Source organism: Vicia villosa, linkage group LG1, assembly GCF_029867415.1.
Source record: "Vicia villosa cultivar HV-30 ecotype Madison, WI linkage group LG1, Vvil1.0, whole genome shotgun sequence".
Classification (NCBI taxonomy): domain Eukaryota; kingdom Viridiplantae; phylum Streptophyta; class Magnoliopsida; order Fabales; family Fabaceae; genus Vicia; species Vicia villosa.
Window position 1 is genome coordinate 201,001,781 of NC_081180.1, and position 26,819 is coordinate 201,028,599.

Sequence of the window (26,819 nt, forward strand, 5' to 3'; positions counted from 1 at the left end):
GAGTCTGAATCCATTCGTCTTCGTCTAACTCTGCATCTTTCATAATCCTCAGAGACGGAATCTGAACTTCAATCGGTAACACAGCTTCCATGCCATAGACTAGTGAGAATGGGGTTGCCCTAGTTGAGGTACGTGCTGAGGTACGGTAACCATGAAGAGCGAATGGTAACATCTCATGCCAATCTTTGTAAGTAACAGTCATCTTCTGCACAATCTTCTTTATGTTCTTGTTGGTGTCCTCCACTGCGCCATTCATCTTTGGTCTATAAGGAGAAGAGTTGTGGTGTTTGATCTTGAACTGCGTGCAAAGTTCAGTAATCATTTTGTTGTTCAGGTTGGTACCGTTGTCTGTGATAATCCTTTCGGGGATGCCATATTGATAAATAAGGTTGTGCTTAATGAATCGAGCCACCACGTTCTTGGTAATGGAGGCGAATGAAGCAGCTTCTACCCATTTGGTGAAGTAATCAATGGCCACAAGGATGAAACGATGTCCATTGGAAGCAGTAGGTTTGATTTCCCCGATCATATCAATGCCCCACATTGCAAAGGGCCAAGGAGCAGTCAGAACATTTAGAGGAACTGGAGGTACGTGTACTTTGTCGGCGTATATCTGGCATTTGTGGCAAGTTCTGGAATGCTGATGGCAGCCAGTTTCCATAGTAGACTAGTAGTAACCCGCTCTCAGAATCTTTTTGGCCATAGTATGTCCACTAGAGTGAGTTCCAAAGGTACCGTCATGCATATCTTCCATAATCTCTTCTACTTCCTTCTTGCTCACACAACGAAGCAGGGTTGAATCATGGTTGCGCTTGTATAGAGTACCATTGCTTAGGAAGAACTTGGAAGCAAACCTTCTTAAGAACTTCTTGTCATTGATAGATGCCCCTTCAGGGTACTCCTGAGCTTCGAGATATCTTTTTACTTCATGAAACCATGGCTTTTCTTCGGCCTCGTCAGTAACTATCTTATAGCAGTATGCCGGTTCGTGATGTCTTTCAATAATAACTATAGGAGCCTCATTATCCCATCTGACCTTGAACATGGATGACATAGTAGCTAAGGTATCCGCCAATTGATTCTCTTCTCGGGGGATATTTTCGAAAGTGATTTCTTCGAAATGTGGAATCAAAGATAACACCAACTCTTTGTAAGGCATGAGATTAGGATGCTTCGTGTTCCATTCTCCTTTGATCTGACTAATTACTAGGTCGAATCCCCATATACTTCCAAGAACTTGATTCTTAAGTCAATAGCAGCTCTGAGACCCAAGATATATGCTTCATACTCTGCCATATTGTTGGTACAGTCGAAACAGAGTCTTGTTGTGAACGGGGTGTGTCCACCTGCAGGAGAGATAATCACAGCGCCAATACTGTTACCAAGTGCGTTCGAAGCTCCATCAAAAACCATAGTCCATCGGGATTGATCGCGACTTTACGTGTCTATTAATCTGATGACTGCAAGTGCACAGTCGTGTCGTGTAGTTTTAAAAGATATCGAATCCACAGGGACTATGAATCGACCTACCGTTATCTAAGGTTACTATGTAAAGCTAAGGCTACTAATATTTTAATTGTTTCTAAGGGGGAGTGATTGTGAATTCTAAGAAATGTAATAATAGGCGGATATCAGTATGTATTTCGTTTAACTTAGGTGATCTGAAGGTCCATTGGCTAATGTATTAATTCGATTAAAAATCTTTATTAATTCTATTGTTTAAAAGTCCTCCTCTCAAACTCTCGCTCTGTTGATTTAGACTACTGTCCTAACTCGTAATGTACGCTCTCGCCATCCCATTAGATTTAGAATATCTTTTTGGAAACAACGCAATTAATAAAATGCTTGTTTTATGATGTCGTTATCTACTTAAATCTCCTAATCTCAAACTCTCGCTCTGTTGACTCGGAACATGCTAATATCCCTAACGTACGCTTTCGCCATCCCGCGCGGGTTTAAAAACACTTTTTGAAAATAAATAAGTTCTAATTAGTTTTAATACGCTTTCGCCATCCTTAAAACTAATGTCCTATGTCTACTATCCAGTTAAAGATCTCAAACTTTCACTTTATTGATTTTAACCTTTGACCGTCTTAAAACCTCAAACTCTCGCTCTATTGACTTTAAGACTTACTAATTAAATTAGACATACAAACCAAAAACAAGTGATATTTAATAAAACATAATTAAGCCAATTTATTTCGGATCCCACGGTTAACTTACTTTACATACCGATATCTTAATTAATTAGCCAGACATATTAATACGGTTAAACATGCATAAATAGATTTGATTCATAGTAAAAGGCATGTTAAATGGCATACAATATATCATGCAAAACAAATATAAATAAAGGTGGTAAATAATAAACCTGAATAAAATAAATTGCAATGAATTGAACCTTGAAATACTCGAACTTCCACCACAGGTTGGCTGGATCGTTCTTAGGAAATTATTTGGCAGGAATTAAAACAAGGAATATAAAAATAAATCTAACGTAAGGCTAGATCTATAAAAGGTTCACAACAATTTCCGGTGTAGAAATTGTTGTGAGAAAAATAAAGCGGTTAAATTGAAGGCAGGGAAATAAAGGATGGTTGTAGAATAATTTCGGCAGCACTTCGTTAGCAGAAAATCGGACTCTTTACACTAAAGTATCAGCCTCCTTTTATAGGTGAGGCTTTGCAGTTACGATGCGTGAAAAGATGGAGTTCTTGACTTGGACTTGGTGACGTGCGTTTCCACTTTTTGGGGAAGAGCCTTTGAACGACTTGAGACGTGTGTCTCAAGTGGAGAGAATCTAGGGGCATTTGGAGACGGGCGTCTCCTCTTCGTGACGTGGCAGAGAGACGTTGGAGACGTGCGTCTCCACGTGCTGGAATGAGTTGGGCCACGCGCAAATGGTTTCTTTGTGGGCTGGACTTGTACTTTGCACAATTGGGCCTTCTTTGCACCCCTTTCTTGCTTCAACACCCCTTTTTCATCTTTTAGGCATAAATAGTAGTGATTTTAGCTCCATTTCTTTCCTTTTCACAAATAGTCTCAATATGAGCGTAAAACCTGAAACATCGCAAATACCCGCATAATATCACAATAAAACAATATAATTAAATGAAAATGCTAATAATATTTATGGATTTTAAGCTAAATATATAATATAAAATCGTGTTATCAAATTCCCCCATACTTGAACCTTTGCTTGTCCTCAAGCAAATAATAAGATAAAAAATCAGAGGACAGAGAAATGAAGTACATTTCCACCACGTCGTTCGGGTCGTACTCAGCTACAGAGTGTTTTCGTCTGAAACTTATGAGGTAGATCCTAGCAATAAACTTACAGTAGCGACACTAGACAACTCCCAACGTGCATACCAATCTGAATCATGCCATCATAGCTTGACCTCGACTCATCATATTGTTTTACCCGTTTCATTCGCGCGCAATCACATTAAGCCCATTATCTTGACACACACATAGCAGAGTAGCCGGTTAGTGATTATGATCCTTTTAATGGAGTTCTAGCACATTTACGTGGTATACTCCTTAGTGCTCATTTGTGGATTGTGGGGAATCGAACCATAGTCCTTCCTACTAAGTTCAGTACCAGGTAACTTCTGAACCAATCAACAATGAGTTTTAGTTTTTTTAGTATTTGAGATTTGTGACCGTTAGGTTAAATGATCGTGTGAGGATCGCCTTACTTAGTACGTACATTTCTATTGGCGGTTAAGCACATAATTATAATTATATGGATCATACACTTATATTCATCGACTCTCTGCGTAGTTGGTGTCCAAGACGGTGCCGACTGCTAGAATAAACTAATAAGGGTTACTTCAAAATTAAAGTCGATGGTTTCGGTATAAAGGGTATTCAAATCGGTTACGCATACTGGGGGGTTTTAGAGTGTCGGGACGATAAAAGTATTATCTCGAATCTTTACTTTGGTTTCAATATAAGGTAGATAGCTTCGTACTTCTCGAACGTACGGGGTTATGCGTTTATCGTTTTGGAATAAAAATTTTGTTATGGCTCAAGAAAATGGAAAAAATTGTAATAGCCACGGAAATATACATATAAGACTTAAAATTCCATAAATATGCTTTATTGAATTTGAAAAGAAACATTACAAGGAAAGGAAATGAAATAAAAGAAATGATACTAAAGCGAGTAATACGACTCCCCCAGACTTAAATGATGAAGTGTCCTTAATGCATGTGAACTACTCCTCGTTGTTGCGGTTGCGAGAACTGCTTGCGCCTCTTGTACGAACACGTCGACGTCTATTAGTAGGAGAGCCATTTGCACGAATGTTAAGATCATTCAAGTGTGTAGCTATTTCAGTGTATTGGCCTTCGGTCCTAATAGCGTAGTCACGGTGCTCTTGTTGCATTTCTCGAATAAGCCTTAATGTTTCATTTTGATTTGTCTGCATAGCTTGAAAAAGTTGGTCTTGTCGTTGAATTGCAGCATACATGGCTTCGAGAGTAATAGGCGGAGGATTATTTTGAGGAGGTTGGTTGAAATCAGCATCTGCTTGGTTGAACTCTTGTTCCATATCATCCACCGGCTCATTAGGATGTTCAGGTTGGTTTTCTTGAGGAACTTCATTAATAAGCCTCCAACGCTGAATATAACGGATGTTGATTTGCTCGGGGCATGGCAGGATGACATTTGGAATCGGAACTTTGTTGACGACCAGAGTGAAACGGCCATCATGACGTGGTGAAACCAAGTGTGAGTCACGGCAGTAAGTGAGATCGAGGGACTGAGCAGGCATCATGAGATGAGAAAGGGAGATGAGGTTGTCAGCGAGACCTAAGGCACATGCCAAGGTTGTAATAATACTGCCAAACAGGAAGGGGTTTGTAGCGGGAGCGTTGACGCAGCCTTAGATGTGTTGGAGCATAAATGGTGCAGCATTGAAGCGGATATTATTGAGCGCACAATATAGGAAAAATAACTCATTTTGGTTTACCTTGTGGTTTTTGGATCTTGCAAAAATAGTGTTACCCAAAACACATTGAAAATAACGTATAACGGGATTTTGAATATGAGAAGCATGAAGATTCCTCCAACCGGTAGCATTTTCGCCAGTCAGATTAAACCAAAATTTAAAAGCGAGTTGCTCCCAAGGTCGGCCATTGAGTTCTTGAAAGATTGTGCGATGAGCATTTGGTGCATTGTTAAAATGCAAGTACGTAGCAACTGCTTCTTGATCCAAATTAAAGTCACGGTTAAACATCTGAAATTGGATGTTACCGGTTAAGAGTGGTTGATTAGAAGGAGTGTCGTAGTGGAAGGATCTTAGGAACTCTAAGACGAGTGGCTCATAAGTGGGTACGGGTTCGGTACAGAGATGGTGTAGGCTAGATTTTGTGAGTAAACGGGTGACACCATCTATTAGACCCAAAGTTTCCAGACATTCAGTGTTCACGAATTTCGTGGGGACAACTGAACGTTCATAGAAAGCAAGATATTTGGTTCGTTGAGCATTGTCGTCTTCCTCTCGAAAGATAATATGGTCAAGGTTGGGAGGAGGTCTCTCAGGGCGTACACTTCGGATGACTGAACGTGGAGGCATCGTGTGTTTGGAAGGAGATAGTGTGGAGAGTAGAAGAATAGAAAAATGGTTTGGAGGTTGTGAAGGAAAAGGAATGGTGGTGGTATGGTTTTATAGTGAGGTTTGAAAGTGGTGGAGTAAATATAGAATTGAAAGGAATTTATGGTGGTGTTTGAAGTTTGAATGGAATGGAAGAATGGGAAATGCTGTAGAGTTAAAGAGGTGGTGATGGAGGATGAATGTGGTTTATGGTGTTTAAATGGAAGGAATTATGGGGAGAAGGAAGAAAATTGAATGATGAATTTTGAAATTCAAAATTCAAAATTCAAAGAGGGATAAATGATGGTCTGCGTGGTCAACGAAGCAGAGCAGCTGCGGCCCTTGGGAGACGCGCGTCCATATATCAACAAAGTTAGAACACTTTCTAAGGCATCCATACTTAAAGCTTTAGCAAAGATCTTGGCCTTCTCGTATAAGAAATCCACAAGTATTCCATAATAGTCTCTTCTATTGATCCAAACCTTGTTAATTTCTGCCCTTGGTAAGTGTAAGGCAGCAGCGATGTCTTCCAACTTAGGACCTCCTTCCTCACCAGTGTAAGGAATTTGATTAGGTATAGGGATGTCCATTATATGAGAAAATTTTTCCAATGTAGGTACCAGTTGGAAATCTCTATAAGTAAAACAATGAAGAAGAGGATCATAAAACTGCATCATGGAATTGAGGAGAGCTTCATCCACTTTGATTCGCACTAAATTTATCAGTTTGTTGAGAGGCTCGGTGAGGACGAGAGAACCAATAATATCATCACATAAGAGCTTTAATGTAGTAGGTACTTTCTTGAAGTTGAGAAAAAAAGGCTTACGGACTAGGATTCCCATATTCAAATAACCTACAAAACAAATTTTGGTTAAAAAAACCTTTTTTCTCCTTGAAATGGGTTAGCCATGTCATGAATGCATGTATGCATGATGCATCACAGAAAAACAAATGCACACAAATCACACAATTTTTGGCTTAAGGCTTGCATGGAGTATGATCAGGTGTCCTTCCCAAAGGTACTTCTATGGATAAGGAGATTTCAGCAACAGGTTCTATAAGTTATCCAGAATTGTCAGTCCTTCTAAAGCACCTCGGACATGATGCATTTGCACCATGCAATGATACTTTGAGAGAGAACCTATCTGAATTGTAGCATCGGGTAGAGACTAGTTCTCAACATTTGTCAAGAGTAGTCCCCCCACTACGTTCCTAAAGGCCAGGATGGGTTAAAGGTGACTAAAGGTCCTTGAGCTCCGGCGCACCCACAGGCACATACATAGACCTCCCTCATTTGAGAAAGGTGTACATATGGCTATGGAGTCCTAACTCAAGTGTGAACTTCATATTGACTCATCTCCCACATATGCGAAAGAGGTCGTCATGACTATGCCACTCCTAATCTTAAGTAATCTTGAATCCGGGAATAGGATTCGTCCTTCATTTAATTCCCATGGTGCCCCTGAAAAATAAAACAAACAAAGCAAACAATAGAAAACATTTAAAGTGTTCCTAAACTTTTAAGGTAACCCCTCTTTTATAAGAAAATTCTCCCCAGCAGAGTCTCCAGTTCTGTAATACGGTGAACTGACTTTATCGAAATGTGCGGATAGCAAGAGTCGCCACCAACTTTTATTTTATCCAAATTAAATAGAAAGGCTAAAAGAACAGGAAAAACCTTTTAAATAAAAACTGAGTTCGGGGGGTAATTTATGCAAAGGGAAGGTGTAAGGCACCCTTTGCATCCATGGTTATCCATGGGCTCTTAATTGCTTTGCTCTTTAGTTTTGAATCCAAAAGTTCAGAAATGTAGAAGAAAAGAAATAAGGACTTTAGCTCGTAAATGAGCGTAGCCTTATTGAAGTTTTTCAGAAAAAGGGTAGAAAAAGAATTTTAAACCAGAGCAAAGCAATTAGGGGCAAATTACACGGTTAGATGAAAAATGTTCTTTTAGCCTTTCAGGGCTATCCATACCATAGGAGGGTAAGGAAGTCCTTTGATTTGGAGGTTGAAGGGTCGTCGAATTATCGTTCGCCACAAGACTGTCCCATGCCATAGAGGGGCAGGTAGTCCAAGGGAAGGATCAGAATAGCCTTTCGTTTAGGCAACTAGAGGATACCTCAGCACTTCGTAGGAAACTTCGAGGGACGAGATCATATTAGCGAATCGAAGGAAGCATCATTAGGGACTTATGATCTTTGAATGAACTGAGGGCAACATTGTTGAGGTATCCTTGTATTCGAGGGACTTGGCTATTCTGCATTAAAACACAAGGCAACAGGCAACAAGAGGGGTACCATAAAAGGTGCGTGGGTGCAACAATCACGTGATCAGATTCAGTTATATTATCTTGTAATTAAGTGACTCTAATTCAATTCAAGGTTGCACTCCCTAGAATTACTAACCACGCAGTATTATAATGCAGTTTTAAGTGCCTTCAAGGCCAAACAATACTACCTCGAAGCAGATACATAATACCATGGGGATGGGGAAAAAGGAATAATAGAACCAATAGTGCAATAGGTCTGACACAAGTAATAATTAAAGAAAGAAAAATAAATTAGGTTAGGTTTTAGGGTTACCGACTAGTCGAGCTTTGACGGTTGGCTAACCCTGAAAATTGGGGAAAAGAAAAATAAACACAAAGGAGTGAGTGTATGGCCAGTTCATTGATCAGAAAGGCAAAAATAAATAATCGAAATTAAAAGGCAAAAATAATTATTTAAAATTAAAGGCAAAAATAAATATTAAATTAAAAGGCAAAAATAATTATTTAAAATTAAAGGCAAAAATAAATATTAAATTAAAAGGCAAAAATAAATGTAAAAGGAAATAGAATCGGAGACTTAGCTTTGATCTGATATGGTTCGTAGTCGGAGGAAACCCTGGTGCTAACCCATAAGCTACACAAAGAAAAGAGAAAAAATTTTAGTGTAGGCGTGATCTTCGTAAACCCTGATTAGGGTACGAATTAAATAAAATTAACGGAATAAATAATCAATTTAATTAATTATTGATTTTTCAACCTAATTAATTAAATCGATGAAAAAATAAATTTCGATTAAATATATGACCTTACCATAAATTTTTTTATCAATTAAAAGAAATTAATTATGATTTATTAAATTATTTGAATAAATAAAATTAAGTTAAATCAAATAAATTAAAATTAATTAAAACAAAGATTTAATTTTAATATTTAATAAAAAGAAATTTAGTAAAATAAAGTTTTATTGGAGAAATTATTAAAGAGAGAAAAAAAAGGGAACATATAGCATATATGTGTGTGTATATATACATACATATATATATATATATATATATATATATATATATATATATATATATATATATATATATATATATATATATATATATATATATATATATATATATATATATATATATAATAAAAATAAATATTGGATTATGTAATTAAAAATAAAAAAAATTATAAAATTCTTAACTTTTGATCCTGTGTGGCAAGCTGGTGTAGTCCATGATGCACCTGCGTCCCTGGGCTCGTTGGATGAGGATGGGTTGATGATCTGAGGGCTGGAACGAAGAGGCGCATCATACACGCGTGGACCATGATGCACCTGATCCTCCTTTTTAAAAGAATTTTGCGCGTCACTCATCCGGCCAATAGAACGATGACACGCAGTCATCTTCATCCTTGGGAATTTGCAGAAGCGTCTTTTACAACGCTTCTTTTTGCAACGCTATAAAAGGTCCAGACCTTTTACACCTGTGAATTACGAATACACACAAACGGCCATAGAAATTTGGCGCGATGCCATGGATGAACTCGTCTCGACCATGCGAATCCAATAGTACCTGTCTTAGGGTCTAATTTTACGTGGTTTAAAAAACCCCAATTCCAAGGGTATGAACCCTAACATGGTGGAACTCCAAACATGCACAGATTTTCCAATTAAACTATCCAGAATCATTATATGCATCATGTAAAACACAAATATGCAAACAAAAGCAGTTTATGATACATGAATGAAAGTAATCGAAGCAATTTTAGAAAGGTGCAAACCGTAGGGTATTGATGGTGATTCTGGTCGTGCAAGGACTTGGAGATGATCTGGATAGCTTCAGGAGAACTCAAGGAAGGTCTCTGAATCCTTAGATCTCTTTGAATTGCCCTGCCACTTCAAAACCGAATTCCAATTTTCTTGAGTTTTTTTGGAGCTTGATTAGGGTTCTTGAGAGCCAAAATTCGCAACCCTTGCCTCTAGACTTGTTTAGTACTTATAATGGAGGGATTAGGACAACAAAAATTGAATCAAATCTTCATGAATCTTTGATTTGTCATTTGAAAAAAATTTGATTGAAATATGGCTCATAATCTTTCTAAATTTGTCAAAAATTTGATTTAATTGTTCCAAATAACAAGTGCACGAAATTTGATTGAATATTAGAGTGAATGTAGATTGGATTTGATTGGAATTGGATTCAAAACTAATTCTTTTACAAATCTTTGATTTTCCTTAATTTTATTGATTTTTAAATGAATAAAAATTCTTATAAAATTAATTAAAATCAAATAATTTCCTTGCCAATGGTTTGTGAGCTCTTAATACCATAAGGAAGGAGATTGGATCTTAAAGACATGGGCCCCTTTGTAAAAATATTCATTTTGAACCCTTTTTCTTCACATTTTCCTCCTCAAATTTGTCCAACTTTGACAAGGCATATCTCCCTCAATTTTTAGGGTATGGGGGAGTTCTAGGATTTTTTAGAAACCTTAAAGAGTCCTCTAACCAATGTTTTTGGTCCCATATCAAAATGATTTTACATGCTCCTTGTATGCTCTTTTGAAAAAGATGACTTTAGGTTGACTTTTGAAAAGGACCTATAATGTTTTGATCCATATCTCTCAAATGAAGCATTTTTAGACTTGGCATGTGAGAGACAAATTTGTAGGGAATTCAATTTTCTTCAAAATGAGCCTTGGATGGAAAATTTCTGATGTTCCATGTAGGAGTTATGGCTGGTCAAAGTTCATTTGACTTTCTCCTATGAAAACCCTTATTTAGAAACTTTTGAAATTGTTGATTTCTGATATTTCCTTGATGAACCATGATCAATTCTTGATCAAATGGTGAATTATACTTCAATATAAGGATGTTTGACAAAAAATCAGGAGTTTTGACTGTACTTTGACCATAGTTGACTTTTAGGTCAAATCAGTCGACTGTTGACTTTCTGAGCAATCGAGTGATCAATCTTTTGAATTGAGCCCTGAATTTTGTCATGGAAGTAGTTTGGAATGTCATAAACCATATGAGGTGCCTTGGAGTCTTTTGATCCATTGATTTTTCTCATAACAACAAAACCCTAATTCCTTGAACCTTGTGTAGGAGGGGTGTCTTTGAGTCATGTGCCTTGACTTTGAATTTGAATAAGAGAAATGGTATGGGCAAAATTTGGGGTATGACATGAGGAAAACAAACTTATATTCTAACTTCTCTAACAAGTGTGCTTACGAGTCCTCAAATTATAAGATCTCATATATTTTGCTTTAGCTTTAACATGATCTTATCAGAAGATTGGCAAAAGCATTTAGTTTAAAAGACACATGTACTTCCCATTCAAAATAAACAAACGTGTTTAATTTCAAAGAAATGCTCATCTACTCAAAGGAATATCCTCTCTTATCCTCAAAGTACACATTCAGCTAAGAGAGTTACATCCTAATCCTCACAAGTACAAAAGATGCCAAGAAAATTACAACGGTTATATTTCTACAACATCTATATAACCAGCACCTTAGGGAAAGTTGAAACTAACTTTTACACTCAAGATTAATATCATTCAAACAAAGTCAAGAAACACATATTGTTGTAAAAGGAAAGCAAAGGTTATTATCACTGCCATATAGTGAACCAAATTCAACACACTTATTCAAACTTTCGTATATCCTCAAGAGATACAAAATCTTGGTTGTAATAGTTAAAAGAAAAATCTAAAGTGAAACTTTAGTGATTGTAAAGGCCTTTTGAGGTTTTGTAAAGTATAGCATTTTTATCCCTCTTTAAAGGATAAAAGTGTAAGATATAAGAAAATCTCACTGTGTCTGAGGACTAGACTAACCCTTTTTGGGAACCAGTATAAATCACTGTGTGCTCTTTATTATACTAGTCTTCACATACTATTATATTTTATTCACTCATATAAACTAAGAACAATATTTTAAAAGAGGTCACTATTCAACCCCCCCAATCTAGTGACAAATATTGATACAAGAGGTAAAACTTAGTCAACTCACCAAATTTAGCAGCATACTCTACTACAGACTTGTTCCCTTGTTTCAGCTCAAGGAATTCAATCTCCTTCTTGCCACTGACATCCTCAAGAAAGTACTTCCTTAAGAACTCCATGCGGAACACAATCCAAGTGATCTTCTCACGACTAGCTTCCAAGCTCCTACGAGTCTCTAGCCACCAATCATCCGCCTCGACTGCTAGCATATGTGTCCCATACCGAACCTTCTGATCTAGTGTGCAATCCATCACACGGAAGATTCTCTCAATCTCCTTTAGCCATGTCAATGCGCCATCAGGATCATGAGTTCCCTTGAAAACAGAAGGATTCTCTCTTTGGAAGGTAGCCAAATTGCAAGATGCAGCATTCTCACCAACATTTGGCTGATGCTTTAAATCTTGGGCCATCGCCTCCAATGTAGCAGCAATCGCAGCATCATTCCTTCCAGCCATCTCATCTCTTCACTACAACACAGAAACAATCAGCACAAAACAACAATACTAGATTGTTAGACCACACTACGACATGACACTTGGTCGGACAGACCAACCTGCTTTGATACCACTATTGTAACACCCCAAATCTACCCCAAAAATATACAGAAAAATCAGAGTATAAAAGTCTCAAACCATACATCATATTTGAGGCGTCACAATTTCGACTTAAACCAAATCATAAACATGCTCACATATAAAGATACATAGAAAGTATAACGGAGGATAACTCAGACTTTATTAGTTACCAAAACCTAAAAGTTATAACATCGCAGCGGAACGACATAGTCAAATTATACATGCCGATCATGGGAAACAACAAATCCAACATATCTCCTTGGGGCATAACATCATATTCCAATAAGAGATAACAATATACAAATATAACGACAAGAAACAACAAGACAACATAACATAATCAAAACAATCCAGACATCCACCGAGTGCTACGTATCAGAGCATAGACACACTGACACGAGCTAATAGGTAAACGGCTATTCCATGTCGTTACCTGCACGTTACCAACAGAGGGTAACATTCAGACAGAAGGGGTGAGATATCATTCATTATAAAGAAATGTATGATAATATTCAAAGCAAGAGAAAAGATAATACATTGGTCACCACTTCTCAATATACATCATATACCATAATTCACATCACTTAAACAACTTGCAAACGATAAACAATGTCAATAATTCATTTATGACACATATACTCAATTACTACACATATTCAATGACGCAACTATCTCATCGAACATCTTAACATCCACGTCATAAGCACAAACATTCAAATACAACTCATCATGCAACTTTACTTTATGCAACTCAAACTATGCAAATGCATGTGGTACCATTGGAGTAAACTCCCGTCTCAAACAGTTTGCCATTGGGCCGTCTCAAACATTTGCCACAAGGGCCGTCTCAAACAATCGCCACAAGGGTCGTCTCAAACAATGCAATGGATGTGAATAAATGATGCACACCCATATTCACACTTGAACGACTTAATCAGCTTAAACGACATTATCAACTTGAACGACTTAGTCAACTTCAACGACATAACCAATATTGGAATCCAACAACAACAACATCAACGTTATCATTCACGGCAATTCAAAACATCATCAAATGGCAACATACAAGTCAAGGAAAGGTTTCAAAGAAAGGTTTTCAAATCATATACACTAGAAGGACATCAATTAGAGATTCACGGAAGTTCAAACGACACTTAAAGGAGTTACGAATCAAAAGATATGAACATTTGAAATTTCTCAACACAGGCCTTTCGCCCGGCGGAAACAATCACTCGCCCGACGCTCAGAGGCAGTAACTTGGTCACAAAAACCCTCGCTCGCTCGACTCGCCCGGCGGAACCATGTGGGCGCTGGCTCTCCCGGCGAAGCAACTAGCTCGCCCGGCAGAAGCCACAAAACAGCACTCGCTCAGTGAAGCAAAATGCTCGCCCGACGCTCTACACCAGAACCAGAAAAATCTGTGTGTTTTCAACACTTCCAACACCAACCCAAATTCGATTTTAACCATTCAAACTCATTTCAAACATCATTTTATCACATGTTATGGGTTTCTATTCATGTTTCTAGGCATGGGTTCTCATACAAACATCTACAACATGATTAATGGCACAATTTCAAGAATTCTATCATAAACCCTAACAATTTTAAATCACACATTCATGGAGAAACAACATATGATCAAAACCACCCTAAACATCATCATACATCCCTTTAGCATGAAAGAATCCCACGCTTACCTTAGGTTTTGGATTGAAGCCAACTCTATACTTCAATCTCTCTTTCTCTCTTTCTCTTCTCTCTTTTCTTCTTTCACAAAATTCCCAAATGAGCTTCTAATTCCATTTTCCTCTAAAACCCTTGTTTTGTCAAACCCTTACTATCTTTTCTCATTGCTAATGGGCTCTAATTAGTACCCCACAATTACTAACACTAACTTAGGCCCAATAACTAATAGCCTCGCTAACTTATATTATTTACTAATAATTTCCAAATAAAATAACAAAAAATCAATTAAGCATATAATTAACACATAATTCACACAACACACATAATATAAATAATTAAAGTAAAAACGAGCGTTACAACTCTCCCCCATTTAGAATATTTTCATCCTAAAAAATTACCTCAATCAAACAACTCAAGATACAACTCTCGCATTTTGCTTTCCATACAATGCTTCGAAAGGTGCCATACCAATACTCGAATGGTAACTATTGTTGTACGTGAACTCGGTCAATGGAAGATAAGTATCCCACGCACCTCCCTGCTCAAGAACACGAGCTCTCAACAAATCCTCCAAAGACTGAATCATCCTCTCCGTCTGACCATCTGTTTGAAGATGATACGCCGAACTCAACCTCAACTTAGAACCCAATGCCTTTTGCAAACTTTTCCAAAAATATGAAGTGAACCTCGGATCCCTATCCGAAACAATACACAAAGGAACACCATACAACTTCACAATCACACCGACATAAATTTCGGCCAACCTCGAAACTGGATAAGTGATGTTAATAGGTATGAAATGAGCCTACTTCGTAAGCCTATCAGCAATCACCCAAATTGAATCATGTCCTCTAATGGTATCCGGAAAATCCATCACAAAATCCATAAAAATACTATCCCATTTCCATTCCGGAACTTCCAACGGTTGCATTAATCCAACAGGCTTCTGATGTTCAACTTTCGACTTCTGACAAGTCAAACATGCATACACAAACTGAGCTATTTCACGCTTCATTCCAGGCCACAAAAATAAATTCTTCAAATCCTGATACATCTTCGTAGCTCCTGGATGAATACTCAAATTACTTCTATGACATTCTTCAAGAATAGCTCTCTTCAAATCCACATCATCAGGAATACAAATCCGATTGCGAAGCCTTAACACACAATGCACATCCAACTTGAAGTCACTATTCTCAACCTGATCGATTCCAACCATCAAATCCACTAATTTCATATCCAACTTTTGAGCTCCCTTGATACTATCCAGAAAATCATTGTTAATCTTCAACATACCCAATCTAACACTCTTAGGTGTCACTTCACATACCAAACTCATATCTCTGAATTGCTCAATCAATTCCAATTCCTTAACCATCATCGCCGATATATGCAAAGTCTTTCGACTCAAAGCATCGACAACAACATTAGCTTTTCCTGTATGATAGTTCAAACCCAAGTCATAGTCTTTCAACAACTCTAACCACCTTCGTTGCCTCATACTCAATTCCTTTTGATCAAACAAATACTTCAAACTCTTATGGTCGTTAAATACTTCAAATCTAGAACCATAAAAATAATGCCTCCAAATCTTCAATACAAACACATCAGCAGCAGGCTCTAAATCATGCTAGGATAGTTCTTCTCATGAACTCTCAACTGCCTCGATGCATAAGCAACAACCTTATCATTTTGCATGAGCACACCTCCTAATCCCATCTTAGAAGCATCAGAATAAACCACAAACGATTCTTCCAGATTAGGCAATATCAAAATCGGTGCCAACGTCAATCTCTTTTTCAACTCGGTAAAACTCTCTTCACAAGAAACATCCCACACAAAAGCCTTACCCTTGCACGTTAACTTTGTCAACGGAAGAGCCAACTTAGAGAAGCCTTCAATGAACCTTCTATAATAACCAGCTAATCCCAAAAAACTTCTAATCTCGGTAGCCGACTTAGGAGTCTCCCATCTCAACACGACATCAATTTTAGACGGATCCACGACAATGCCATCATTAGAAATGACATGACCAAGAAAACTAACTTCTTTCGACCAGAACTCGCACTTGGACAACTTTGCATACAACTTCTTCTCTTTCAAGACATGCAATACTAACTTCAAATGTTCAGCATGATCTGATTATGATTTAGAGTAAATCAAAATATCACCAATGAACACCACCACAAAATAATCCAGATACTCGTGAAAAATACGGTTCATGTGCTCCATAAAAACTCCCGGTGCATTAGTAACACCGAAGGGCATCACGGAATACTCATAATGTCCATAACATGTTCTGAAAGCCGTCTTCTGCATATCCTCATATTTCACCTTAATCTGATGGTATCCCGATCTCAAATCAATCTTGCTAAACACACGGGCACCGACCAATTGATCCATCAAGTCATCAATTCTTGGAAGTGGATACTTGTTCTTGATTGTCACCTTATTCAATTGACGATAATCAATACAAAGTCTCATACTTCCATCTTTCTTCTTAACCAACAATACTGGAGCTCCCCACGGCGACACACTAGGCCTCACAAACTTCTTAAGTAACTCTTCCAATTGCTTCTTCAATTCAGACAACTCTGATGCATACATCCTGTATGGTGCCATAGACACGTGTCTAGTGCCAGGTACAAGATCTATAGAGAATTCAACTTCTCTCGTTGGCGGTACATCAGGAATTTCATTAGGGAAAACTTCAGAAAATTCACACACCACCTTCAATTCTTCAATGATCGCTTGGTTCTCAATGGACGTTGATGCAACCAAAGCAAACACTTGAACATCCTCTTTCATCAATTTATGCATCTGTCTAGCGGACAACAACTCAACATCTTCTTCTTCAGGAGAAGAAAACATCACCGACTTGTCATAACAATTAATGTGAACATAGTTACTAATTTATTATCCTTCCGTAGATGCATCTATGAAAGGAATCAAATTTTTTCAAATTATAGGATGCTTTCGGATATGCATCTACGAAAATTGAGGGCAAAATTGAACTTTTGCTTGTGTAAGATAACCATCTAGGTTGAAAAACTTTCTTATTAATATATCTTTTTGAGAAAATAATTATGAATATAAATTGAAGAAGACAAAAAGAAAAACCGTAGTCTTGCTTCAATTTTGTTATCTGATTCTCTAGAAGTCTCTCGTATTCCCCTCATTCTCACCCAACAGTTACCGCTAGACCTCAGATTGTTCTGAAGCTTACGCCCATTGTTGCTATCTGTAAGAACCCACTCCTTCATAACTCTCGATGATTGTACTGTATATGAGCTATGACTAATATTTTTTCTTGGCGATGATGTTCTGTTTTAATCAATGTAATTGATGATCCACGTTCATCTTGACTTGTTTTTAGTTTCCAATATTCTGCATGCGATTGCTTTGTATGTTTCATTAAGTGAATTTATAGCAGGCATTGAATCTATTTGATGCATAACGATCATAGATAAAATAGGAATTTATATGTTCAATTTACAAAACCCTAAGATGCTTTGTTGAAGACAACTTCAATGCCCTAAATCTACAATTTACTTATATTTTCAACTCAACATTGATTGCTAATTTCCTCTAAAAACACTTTCTCATTAATTGATAATTTGAGATTTGAGATTTGCAAAGTATCAGATTCGATAATTTGATACATAGTTAATTTAAAATGCCAACCCTTAGTCGCCTCACTATGGCTATAAGTTGCGTCTCTAGGTAGGTACATTTAGTGCTTGGTAATAGCCCATTCATTGTGGGTTTATTCCATCTTTAAGGTGTGTTTCAAGGTTTGTTTTAATGATGTTGGCCTTAAGGCGTTGGCCTGATCCGCTACGAAATTACAACAGTTTCTTGATCAAGAAAAACAAGTTATTAGAATGACAATTGTTTTATGTGTTTTTTTTGGCGTGGTGAATAATACCTGTTTTATTTAGTTGATGATTCTATATTATGTGTCAATTTTTGATATATTCTTTCTTCTGTCAGGATCACACTGCTCATTTTTCTTGGACCTGTGCTATTGTGGCTGGATTTTCTTACAATTTCTGCCATGATCTTTTTATGCCGAGCTATCTTTGTATTTTAGAGTATTCTTGTAATTCAAACAGTTTCAGAATTGAAATATCATCTTGTACACCTGTAAACATTTAATATTTTAGTGCTACTATATATCCTATTTGATAAACTTCTATGGTGTCTCATGATTTGCATTGAATTGACGCTTTCGATATATTACTTTTTGTCTCGTGCTTTGACTAACTTTATATTACTTTTTTGTGTTTCCACCTCTAAATATACTCTTGAATTCACATGAAACCTTGTAGATTTATAATGTTTATACGTGGAAAATGGAGAAGAACTGACTTCATCTGAATTCTTGGATACACTTCCTAAGCAGTGAAGAATGGAGACTTTAGCTCAACTGGAAGCATTGTGTGAGAGGCTTTATAACTCACAGGATTCTGTTGAGCGAGCTCATGCTGAAAGCACTTTGAGATGTTTTTCCTCAAATGCTGACTACATTTCGCAGTGCCAATATGTTCTCGATAATGCATCCTCTCCATATGCATTGATGTTGGCTAGTTCAAGCTTGTTGAAGCAAGTCACAGAGCAAAGCCTTCCTTTACAACTCCGGATTGATATTCGTAATATTCTTGCTTACTTGCAGATGATTAAAACTAGGAGTATTTTAGGGGCTTTATTTGTCCATTTTCCAAATCCGATTTACTGAGTGCGGTTTCAGCATAAGTAGATACCATCAATAATAGCATTATTATATTAGATGTCACATGCTTTTGCATATATTAACCTCTTAGTTCTTGAATTAACCTCCTAGGGAGATTTTCTCCTATTTTATTTTCAGGTTCTTTTGGGAAATTTGTATTCATACTTTTGGATTGTATTGCTGTCATTTTTTAAACTTAGAGTTGCTATATTCTTTTTATCCTTATTGATCAGATTGCTATTTTTCTGAAGGAAACTATCTCTTAAACTATCTGGCCAGTAAAGGACCTGAATTGGAGCCCTTTGTCCTTGGATCGTTGATCCAACTTTTATCTCGTATTACAAAGCTTGGGTGGCTAGATGATGAAAGATTCCGGGAGGTTGTTAAAGAGGCAACAGACTTCTTGAGTCAGGTGACATGACATTTTTATAAGATAGCTACATCTATGTGAACACGCCACTTTCTATATTCACAGTCATTTTGTTTAGTACATGGCATTTATTTGATGTATAAATGATATTCAAACCAAATTTCATACATTGATGGCTACATTATATTAGCTCTTAACGAATCCTTTTGGTTTAATGTTTCTCTTGTTTCTGAAAGTCCCGCTCTGACTTCTGATTTTAGATGCTGTATAGTCCACCCAAATGCAGATGCAGCAAAGTTTAAAAACATTTCACTCTGCCACGTAACTTTGGCTTGCCTTCTTTACTTCTTCAAATATATGTTGAACTGATTAGAAGAATGGGGTCACACCCAATATTTTCGGTTGTTGTCAATTTTTCACTATGGTGATGCCATGGTGGATTTTGTGCCAGTCGCCATAGGCTGCAATATCTATTATATCCGCCACACTTCCCCTATTTGCCGCAACACCACGTTTGTATGAAGGATATTTGGGAATATGATTTTGTGATTTTTTCTTTCTAAATATTTTTGTTCTGTTTTATTTTCTTTTGATTGGTTTTCCCCATTTTTTAAAATTCTTTTCTGTTTGTATTATTACACTTCTAATTGCATTGAGTTTTAATCTCACATAGTCAACACTTTTTGGCAGGGACAATATCATTATGCTATAGGTTTGAAGATATTGAATCAGATTGTTTCCGAGATAAATCAGGTTTGTGTGAATATTTAATGCTTCAATAAAAAGTAATCATTTAATAGCAAACTATACAAAAACACAGCGCACTTGCTATATATCTAGTTGAAAGGAACATTTTTCTGAATAATATTCACTCAATTAATTTGTTCTTGTGAAGGGCTCTACTGAGTAGTGATGATTATTTGAATGATCAATCAAAGAACGATAACCGCATGTTATATTTGATCTTAATGTTACTCTGGTGATCTACCCCATGTTATATTTGTTTTGAAATTGTGAATTTTATTTAGCTGATGATTTTGTTGTTACGTATTTGTTTCTGTGTTCTTCATTTTCAGCATACTGTTGGGTTACATGCTACTCGTCAACGTAGGATTGCAATCTCTTTTAGGGATCAATCCCTTTTTCTGATATTCCAGATATCGTTAACTTCTCTCTTCAAGTTAAAAGCCGATGGTATATCGAATATTTGATATGATGGTCATACACTTATATATTCATTTTTTGGAGAAATAACAACCCATTTTCTGAATTTTGTAATTGTGTTTTATGTAAAACTCTTAGTTGGGAGCAAGTTGCAGGAATTGTCTCTGATGCTTTCCCTCAGTTGCTTATCATTTGATTTTATGGGGACATCATATGATGAAAGCTCAGATGAGATTGGTACTAATCAGGTATATATATTCCTTTGTAAATAGATGGTTGTCTCTATTGCCTTCCCCTAGTTTGCAGTTCTTTATCTGGAATTCACATTATTTTTACAGGTTCCATTAACTTGGAAACCTGTCCTCGAGGATCCCTCAACATTGCAGATATTTTTTGACTTTTATACAATGAATCAGCCATTTTCGAAAGAGGTTTGTTTCTATTAATTTACTTTGATAGGAGAGTCAATGGCTTCTAAATTTTTTTTATTGAATACATTATTTTTGGTGTCGTCTGAAACACCTGTCTAGATTATTTTTTCTACTTTTGTTTGGTTGCGATAAGTTTACGTTTCACAAGAATTCCTTACTTTGTGGAAAACTTAATTTTTCTCTTTATTCTTCTTTATTTACTCCATCTAAGTAGTTTACCCTCAGCTACCTTACAATGGTCTTAATTTTTGGTTAAAATTGTTTATTTTATCTTCCCAATATTTTAATGTGACATGTAATCGGAGTGGTGGCATGTTTTTGTTGTATTTGAGTCTGATGCCTGGTGTTTTTGTTAGTTTTACTTCTTATGCCTGAAACCCTTACTTCTTTCAATACTATGACATGGGTTGTTAGTTATCCTCTTTACACAATACTGTTATATGTTTCTGATTTGGTTGATGTTAAGAATGTTTTTGACCTATGCTATCTTATGTTTGTAATTGTTCAGGCTTACTGAACTTGTAAGGTATGATACTATTTGATCAATGAATATAGTATTTGAGCATTGCCCTATTTACTTTATATCTTATGTGCTAATATTTTTAGCCTAAACATAAATATAAGTCTGTGAGGAATAATAATGAGTCAACTATCAGACCTCCCTGCAAGTCTATCAGAGGAGGAGAATTATCAGTAAGGATATTTTTGGTCTTTTGTAGTTAGTAAGTTTAGTTAGGATATTTTTTGTTTTGTTTTTGATCTCTACGGCCTATTGTACATGATGAATGTCTACATATAAGACTTCCTTTCTCTCTTTCATGGATCTTTTTGGCAATTGTAGTTTTGATTTTGACTGGAAATTCCAGTGAAGGAGAGCATTCTCTCTTGTGTACCTTTTTATCTTTTTCAGTCAATAAACTGTAGGGACGAATAAACTCCCTTTCTACTAATATTCTTCCAAAGAACTCTAACAGGGTCCTTTGTTTCTTGATTTTGACCATAATAGCAAAATTCTAAATTTAAATATGGTATTCTGTTTTATCATCAGTATGTAAAGAAACTCCTATATATTATTATGATTTTTTAATATAATTTTTTGATAACATGTAGGCATTGGAATGCTTGTTGCGTCTTGCTTCTACTAGACGATCTTTGTTTTCTGATGATACTGCCCGATTGAAGTTTTTGTCAGAGTTAATGCTGGGCACCAAAGAAATTTTGCAAACTGGAATAGGTAAACCATATTTTTGCCTCCTGTGTATTGTGCGTGTGCACATATATTGCCCTGCTAGTGTAATTTAGAGTTATCAATCTCGAAATAAGCGCGTAGACGTCGATCCGAAAAAATACTATAGGGGATTAATGGATATAGTGAGATTGACGCCATTAAGAAAATTTTATACACTTTGTATAATTTGAAAAACTAAAATTTGAAAACTTTTGCAATTACAATCTAAGTGGTTAATGCATTTCAAATAGGAGGTTAATTACATCTAGTAGGCGGTTAATGGATATATCAGATGTCATGTCTAAACTCATTAACCATCAACTTAACTTCATAAACCACAAATTAGGATGTGATCAACTACAATTTTAAGGTGCTCAAATTTACATGTAGTTGAACAGTCACATTAATCACTCAAAAATTTGTCAAATCTACATGTAGTTGAACAATCACATTAATCACTCAAAAATTTGTTGCTGTTTAAATTGGTCTAGGGATCTAGGAGGAAACATCCAATATGCTCCAGAAAGGTTAAATAATCTATTCCATGTTGAAGCAACAGCCTATCAATGTTAGAGCGTATGTGGAAATGATCACTACTCATTCATTATTCAAGTGAAACTAGGCTATAAATGTCATCGTTAGCATTGATTTATTTCTTTATTATGTTTCCGTTCATAGAAATTTATGTCCCTAATATTTTTTTTCCAACTTCCCATATTTAATTCACTGTAATTACAGGTCTTGCTGATCATGATAACTATCACGCATTTTGTCGGCTTCTTGGCCGCTTTAAAGTAAATTATCAGGTAAGTCAAATGCTCTTACTGATTCTTCCTGTATCTCAGATAATCTTTAAACCCATTTCCTTTAACTGTGGACATGGTTTTATGGTTTTTTTCAATGTAAGATTTTTATATGAAACTAGTGGGACGCACGGTACTGAAATGTTACGCGCATTTGTTTCCAAAATATAATAAGAATGAAAAGAAAAAAAAACAAAACTGGTTAACCAAAAAAAACAAAAGTGGTTAACCAAAAGTATTAATTTTTTTTAGAAGAGATAATTAGCCCGTGCCTATAAATTTGTCGATATATTTTAATATTTTAATTAGGTTTAATTGCAGTTTTGGTCCCCCTATTATTCTTTTTTTTGAGTTTTGGTCCCCCTATTTTAGAATCCGGAATTTTAGTCCCTATTTTTTGTTTTTTGAGGATTTTGGTCCCCCTGCAAATTCGAAGGCAATTTTAAATGAAATGATGCTCACATTAATGACGTGTCAATGTCAATTCAGCAGTGATATGTTCAAAAAAACTATTTTTATTTAAGATTTATGTTAAACATGTCATCAATGTGAGGTTTATTTCATTAAAAATTGCCTTCGGATTTGCAGGGGGACCAAAATCCTCTAAAAACTAAAATAGAGGGACTAAAATTCCGAATTTTAAAATAGGGGGACCAAAACTCATAAAAAAGAATAATAGGGGGACCAAAACTGCAATTAAGCCTTTTAATTAATAGTATATTTTATCTTGTTTATAAATATTATTTAAATCTAGGCAAATATTTGAATCAATAAGAGTATAAATATCGCTGCCATGTCACCGTTTCTTCACAATTTTCTAAGATACTGGGTCAGGAAACCATGAATGTTTACTTCACAAGACCATTTTTAGTTTGTAAACACGTTCTTCTGCGCATGAGAGCGTGCGTTGTTTTTTCTGAATTGGCTTGAAAACATACATATAATAATTATATTCAGAGTATAGTGTAATGTATAATGGGACCAATGTGTTGTTTAAAGAATTGGGAAGTTGTTTTCCCTGAATTGGCTTGAAAATATACATATAATAATTAAATTTAGAGTATAGTGTACTAATGTATAATGGGACCCATTTTAAGTTTTAGATTGATTGTGTAATGTATAATGGGACCCATTTTAAGTTTTAGATTGATTGTATGGATATTTAGAAAATATAAATGCGTTGTTTAAAGAATTGAGAAATATAAAATAATATAAAAAATTTAGTAGGGTTCCTTTAAAGAACTTAAATGAGTTCTTTGAATGGGGATGCTCTAATAAACTTGTTCCCGTATATAAATTTTAATTTCAAATTCATTGATTAGTCAAATGTATTTTAAATAATAATAAACATTAAAATCAATTACATACCATTAAATTACTTTTGACTCTCTTAAAATAGAAATTAAAGATAAATTTTTTAACTATCTCATTAACTAACAAATTTTGTTTGAATTTAAAACAAAAAAACTTTTTACGCAATTAACTGATTTTGTAATCAAATGAGAAAAAGTATAAATTGTTATAAAATGGTTTTCATAAGTCAAATTACTACAATAAATGCTAACAACTCCCTCCAATTATATCTATTTTTCACATGTATTTTTTAAATTTATTTTTATTGATATTTTATAACTTTTTTAAGTCACAAATTAGTATTATTTAAAAAAGTATTGTATTTTAAATTAAAAATAATTTAAATTTTTTTCTTCGTTAAAGAAATTCCATCGGTGGTACACGAATATTGATGTTAATTTAACAACTTAAAGACTATCTTAAATATAAATTATAGTGATCGTAACCAAGTTTTACTTTTCATTAAAAATAAAGGGATATAATGATCATATGTGACTTAATTAATTTATTTAATATTCTATAAATAAGATAATAAATTGATTTCAATTATAATAAATAATATGTAATGTAACAATAAATCACTATAAATAAAAATGATTAGCCATAAAAGCATTAAAACAAGTCAGAATTTATTAGGGTTTAAACTCATTTACTACCAAAATCACTCAGATAATTAATAAAATAAAATGGAATTAAATGATAACTAAGACATGATTACACGGTTGCTATTTTTACTAATTTTTTAGATAATATTTATTTGTTCATTGAGACATACTATGTAATTTAGCAAGTGCAAAATCAATAATAAACGATGTTCCCAAAAAATAAAAAATCAATAATAAAGGAAAAAAAGTATATTGAATCAAACACGATGGAAATTGAACTTTAAATTAAAAAATCAACAATATTTACATATATTATTTAGGAAAGAGGATTTTAATGTTAACAATAAAGCAGATGCCATGTAGAAAATAACATAAAATCAGCATCATGATTTAAGGCATTTTTTTGGCATTCAAGTTTCAACCACCGACAAAACATGTATTAATAGTTACAACAAATTCGAAAACGTGTACAACAAATTCCAAATTCCCCTTTTGCTTTAGTTCACTCCGATGTCTGGGGTCCTTCGCGTACTGAGTCTATCTTTGAGTCTAGGTATTTTGTCACTTTTATTGATGATTTTTCACGTTGCACGTGACTATTTTTAATGAAGAACAAATCAGAATTGTTTTCTATTTTTGAAATTTTTTATCAAGAAATAAGAACTCAATTTGGCTTGTCTATCCGTACCTTAAGAAGTGACAATGCACGCGAATATTTATCCCAATAATTTCAAATTTTTATACCAAACATCTTGTCCACATACACCCCAACAAAACGGGATAGCCGAACGTAAAAATAGGCATCTTGTAGAAACCACTCGGACCCTACTTCTCCATGGTAATGTTCCTCTCCGGTTTTGGGGGGTGCGGTGCTCACGGCATGTTACCTCATTAATCGCATGCCCTCATCTATCCTTAATAATAAAATCCCTCACTCAGTCCTGTTTCCAAACTCTCCTCTTCACCCAATTCCTCTCAAGTTTTCGGGTCTACGTGTTTTGTACACAATCTGTCCCTTGGTCTTGATAAACTATCAGTTCGATCACTAAAGTGTGTCTTTCTTGGTTATCATCGATCCCAAAAGGGTTATCATCGTTGCTACTCACATACTCTACAACGATACCTCGTATTGGCCGATGTTACCTTCTTCGAGTCTATTCCATACTTCGAGTCCAGCCAAGTAACTCCGGAACCCCTTCAGGAAAGTACTCTTACACCTCTTCCGGAAGTCCCATTTCCCATTATCTCCCTCCATTCTAGCCTTACAGTTGACCCTCCCACTACTCGTCCACTTCAAACATATCAGCGTCGCCAACCCACTTCTGTTGTACCTATTCCTGAGGCAGGACATGTCCCTGAGGTCATTGCAGACTCTCCTCCGACGCCTTCGCCATCACCGGATCCGATCCCGCAACCTGAGTCCGATCTTCCAATTGTTCTTCGAAAAGGTATACGTCAAACACGAAATCCTTCTCCACATTATATTGATTTATGTTATCACCGTCTTTCCCCTTTGCAGTATACTTGTTTGTCTTCTATTTCTATTCCTAACACTCCAGGTGAAGCATTATCTCACCCTGAGTGGAGGCAAGCAATGATTGACGAAATGTGTGCTCTTTAAAGCAGTGGTACTTGGGAACTGGTTCCTCTCCCCCCTGGGAAATCTTTAGTAGGTTGTCGTTGGCTTTATACAGTGAAGGTTAGTCCAGATGGTAAGATCGATTGTTTTAAAGCTCGTTTGGCAGTCAAAGGATACACTCAGATATTTGGGTTGGATTATAGTGATACTTTCTCGCCTGTAGCCAGATGGCATCTGTTACACTTCTTCTAGCCATTGCAGCCATTCGACACTGTCCTCTTCATCAACTTGACATCAAAAATGCCTTTTTACATGGTGATCTTGAAGAGGAAGTATATATGAAGCAACCACCTGGGTTTGTTGCTCAGGGGGAGTCCTCACATATGGTTTGTAGGCTACACAGGTCTCTTTATGGTCT

At 35.8% G+C, this 26,819-nt stretch overlaps 1 protein-coding gene across 6 annotated transcripts in view; it reads left to right on the top strand.

The window, feature by feature from the left end:
* Positions 1 to 17,226: 17,226 nt before the first annotated feature.
* LOC131644787 (uncharacterized) overlaps positions 17,227 to 26,819 on the top strand; it is a 49,920-nt gene continuing 40,327 nt past the window's right edge. For 3 of the 6 annotated variants that reach the window (XM_058915376.1, XM_058915379.1, XM_058915381.1), the window contains exons 1-10: positions 17,227 to 17,379; positions 18,130 to 18,282; positions 18,468 to 18,788; positions 19,120 to 19,280; positions 19,929 to 19,991; positions 20,315 to 20,432; positions 20,541 to 20,650; positions 20,741 to 20,833; positions 21,944 to 22,067; positions 22,800 to 22,867. In XM_058915376.1, the coding sequence (XP_058771359.1) occupies positions 18,548 to 18,788; positions 19,120 to 19,280; positions 19,929 to 19,991; positions 20,315 to 20,432; positions 20,541 to 20,650; positions 20,741 to 20,833; positions 21,944 to 22,067; positions 22,800 to 22,867 (978 nt within the window). In that variant the 5' untranslated portion in view covers positions 17,227 to 17,379; positions 18,130 to 18,282; positions 18,468 to 18,547. Of the gene's footprint in view, positions 17,380 to 18,129; positions 18,283 to 18,467; positions 18,789 to 19,119; positions 19,281 to 19,928; positions 19,992 to 20,133; positions 20,433 to 20,540; positions 20,651 to 20,740; positions 20,834 to 21,943; positions 22,068 to 22,799; positions 22,868 to 26,819 lie in introns of those variants that run through there. The other 3 variants (XM_058915377.1, XM_058915378.1, XM_058915380.1) reach the window with 3 other exon arrangements.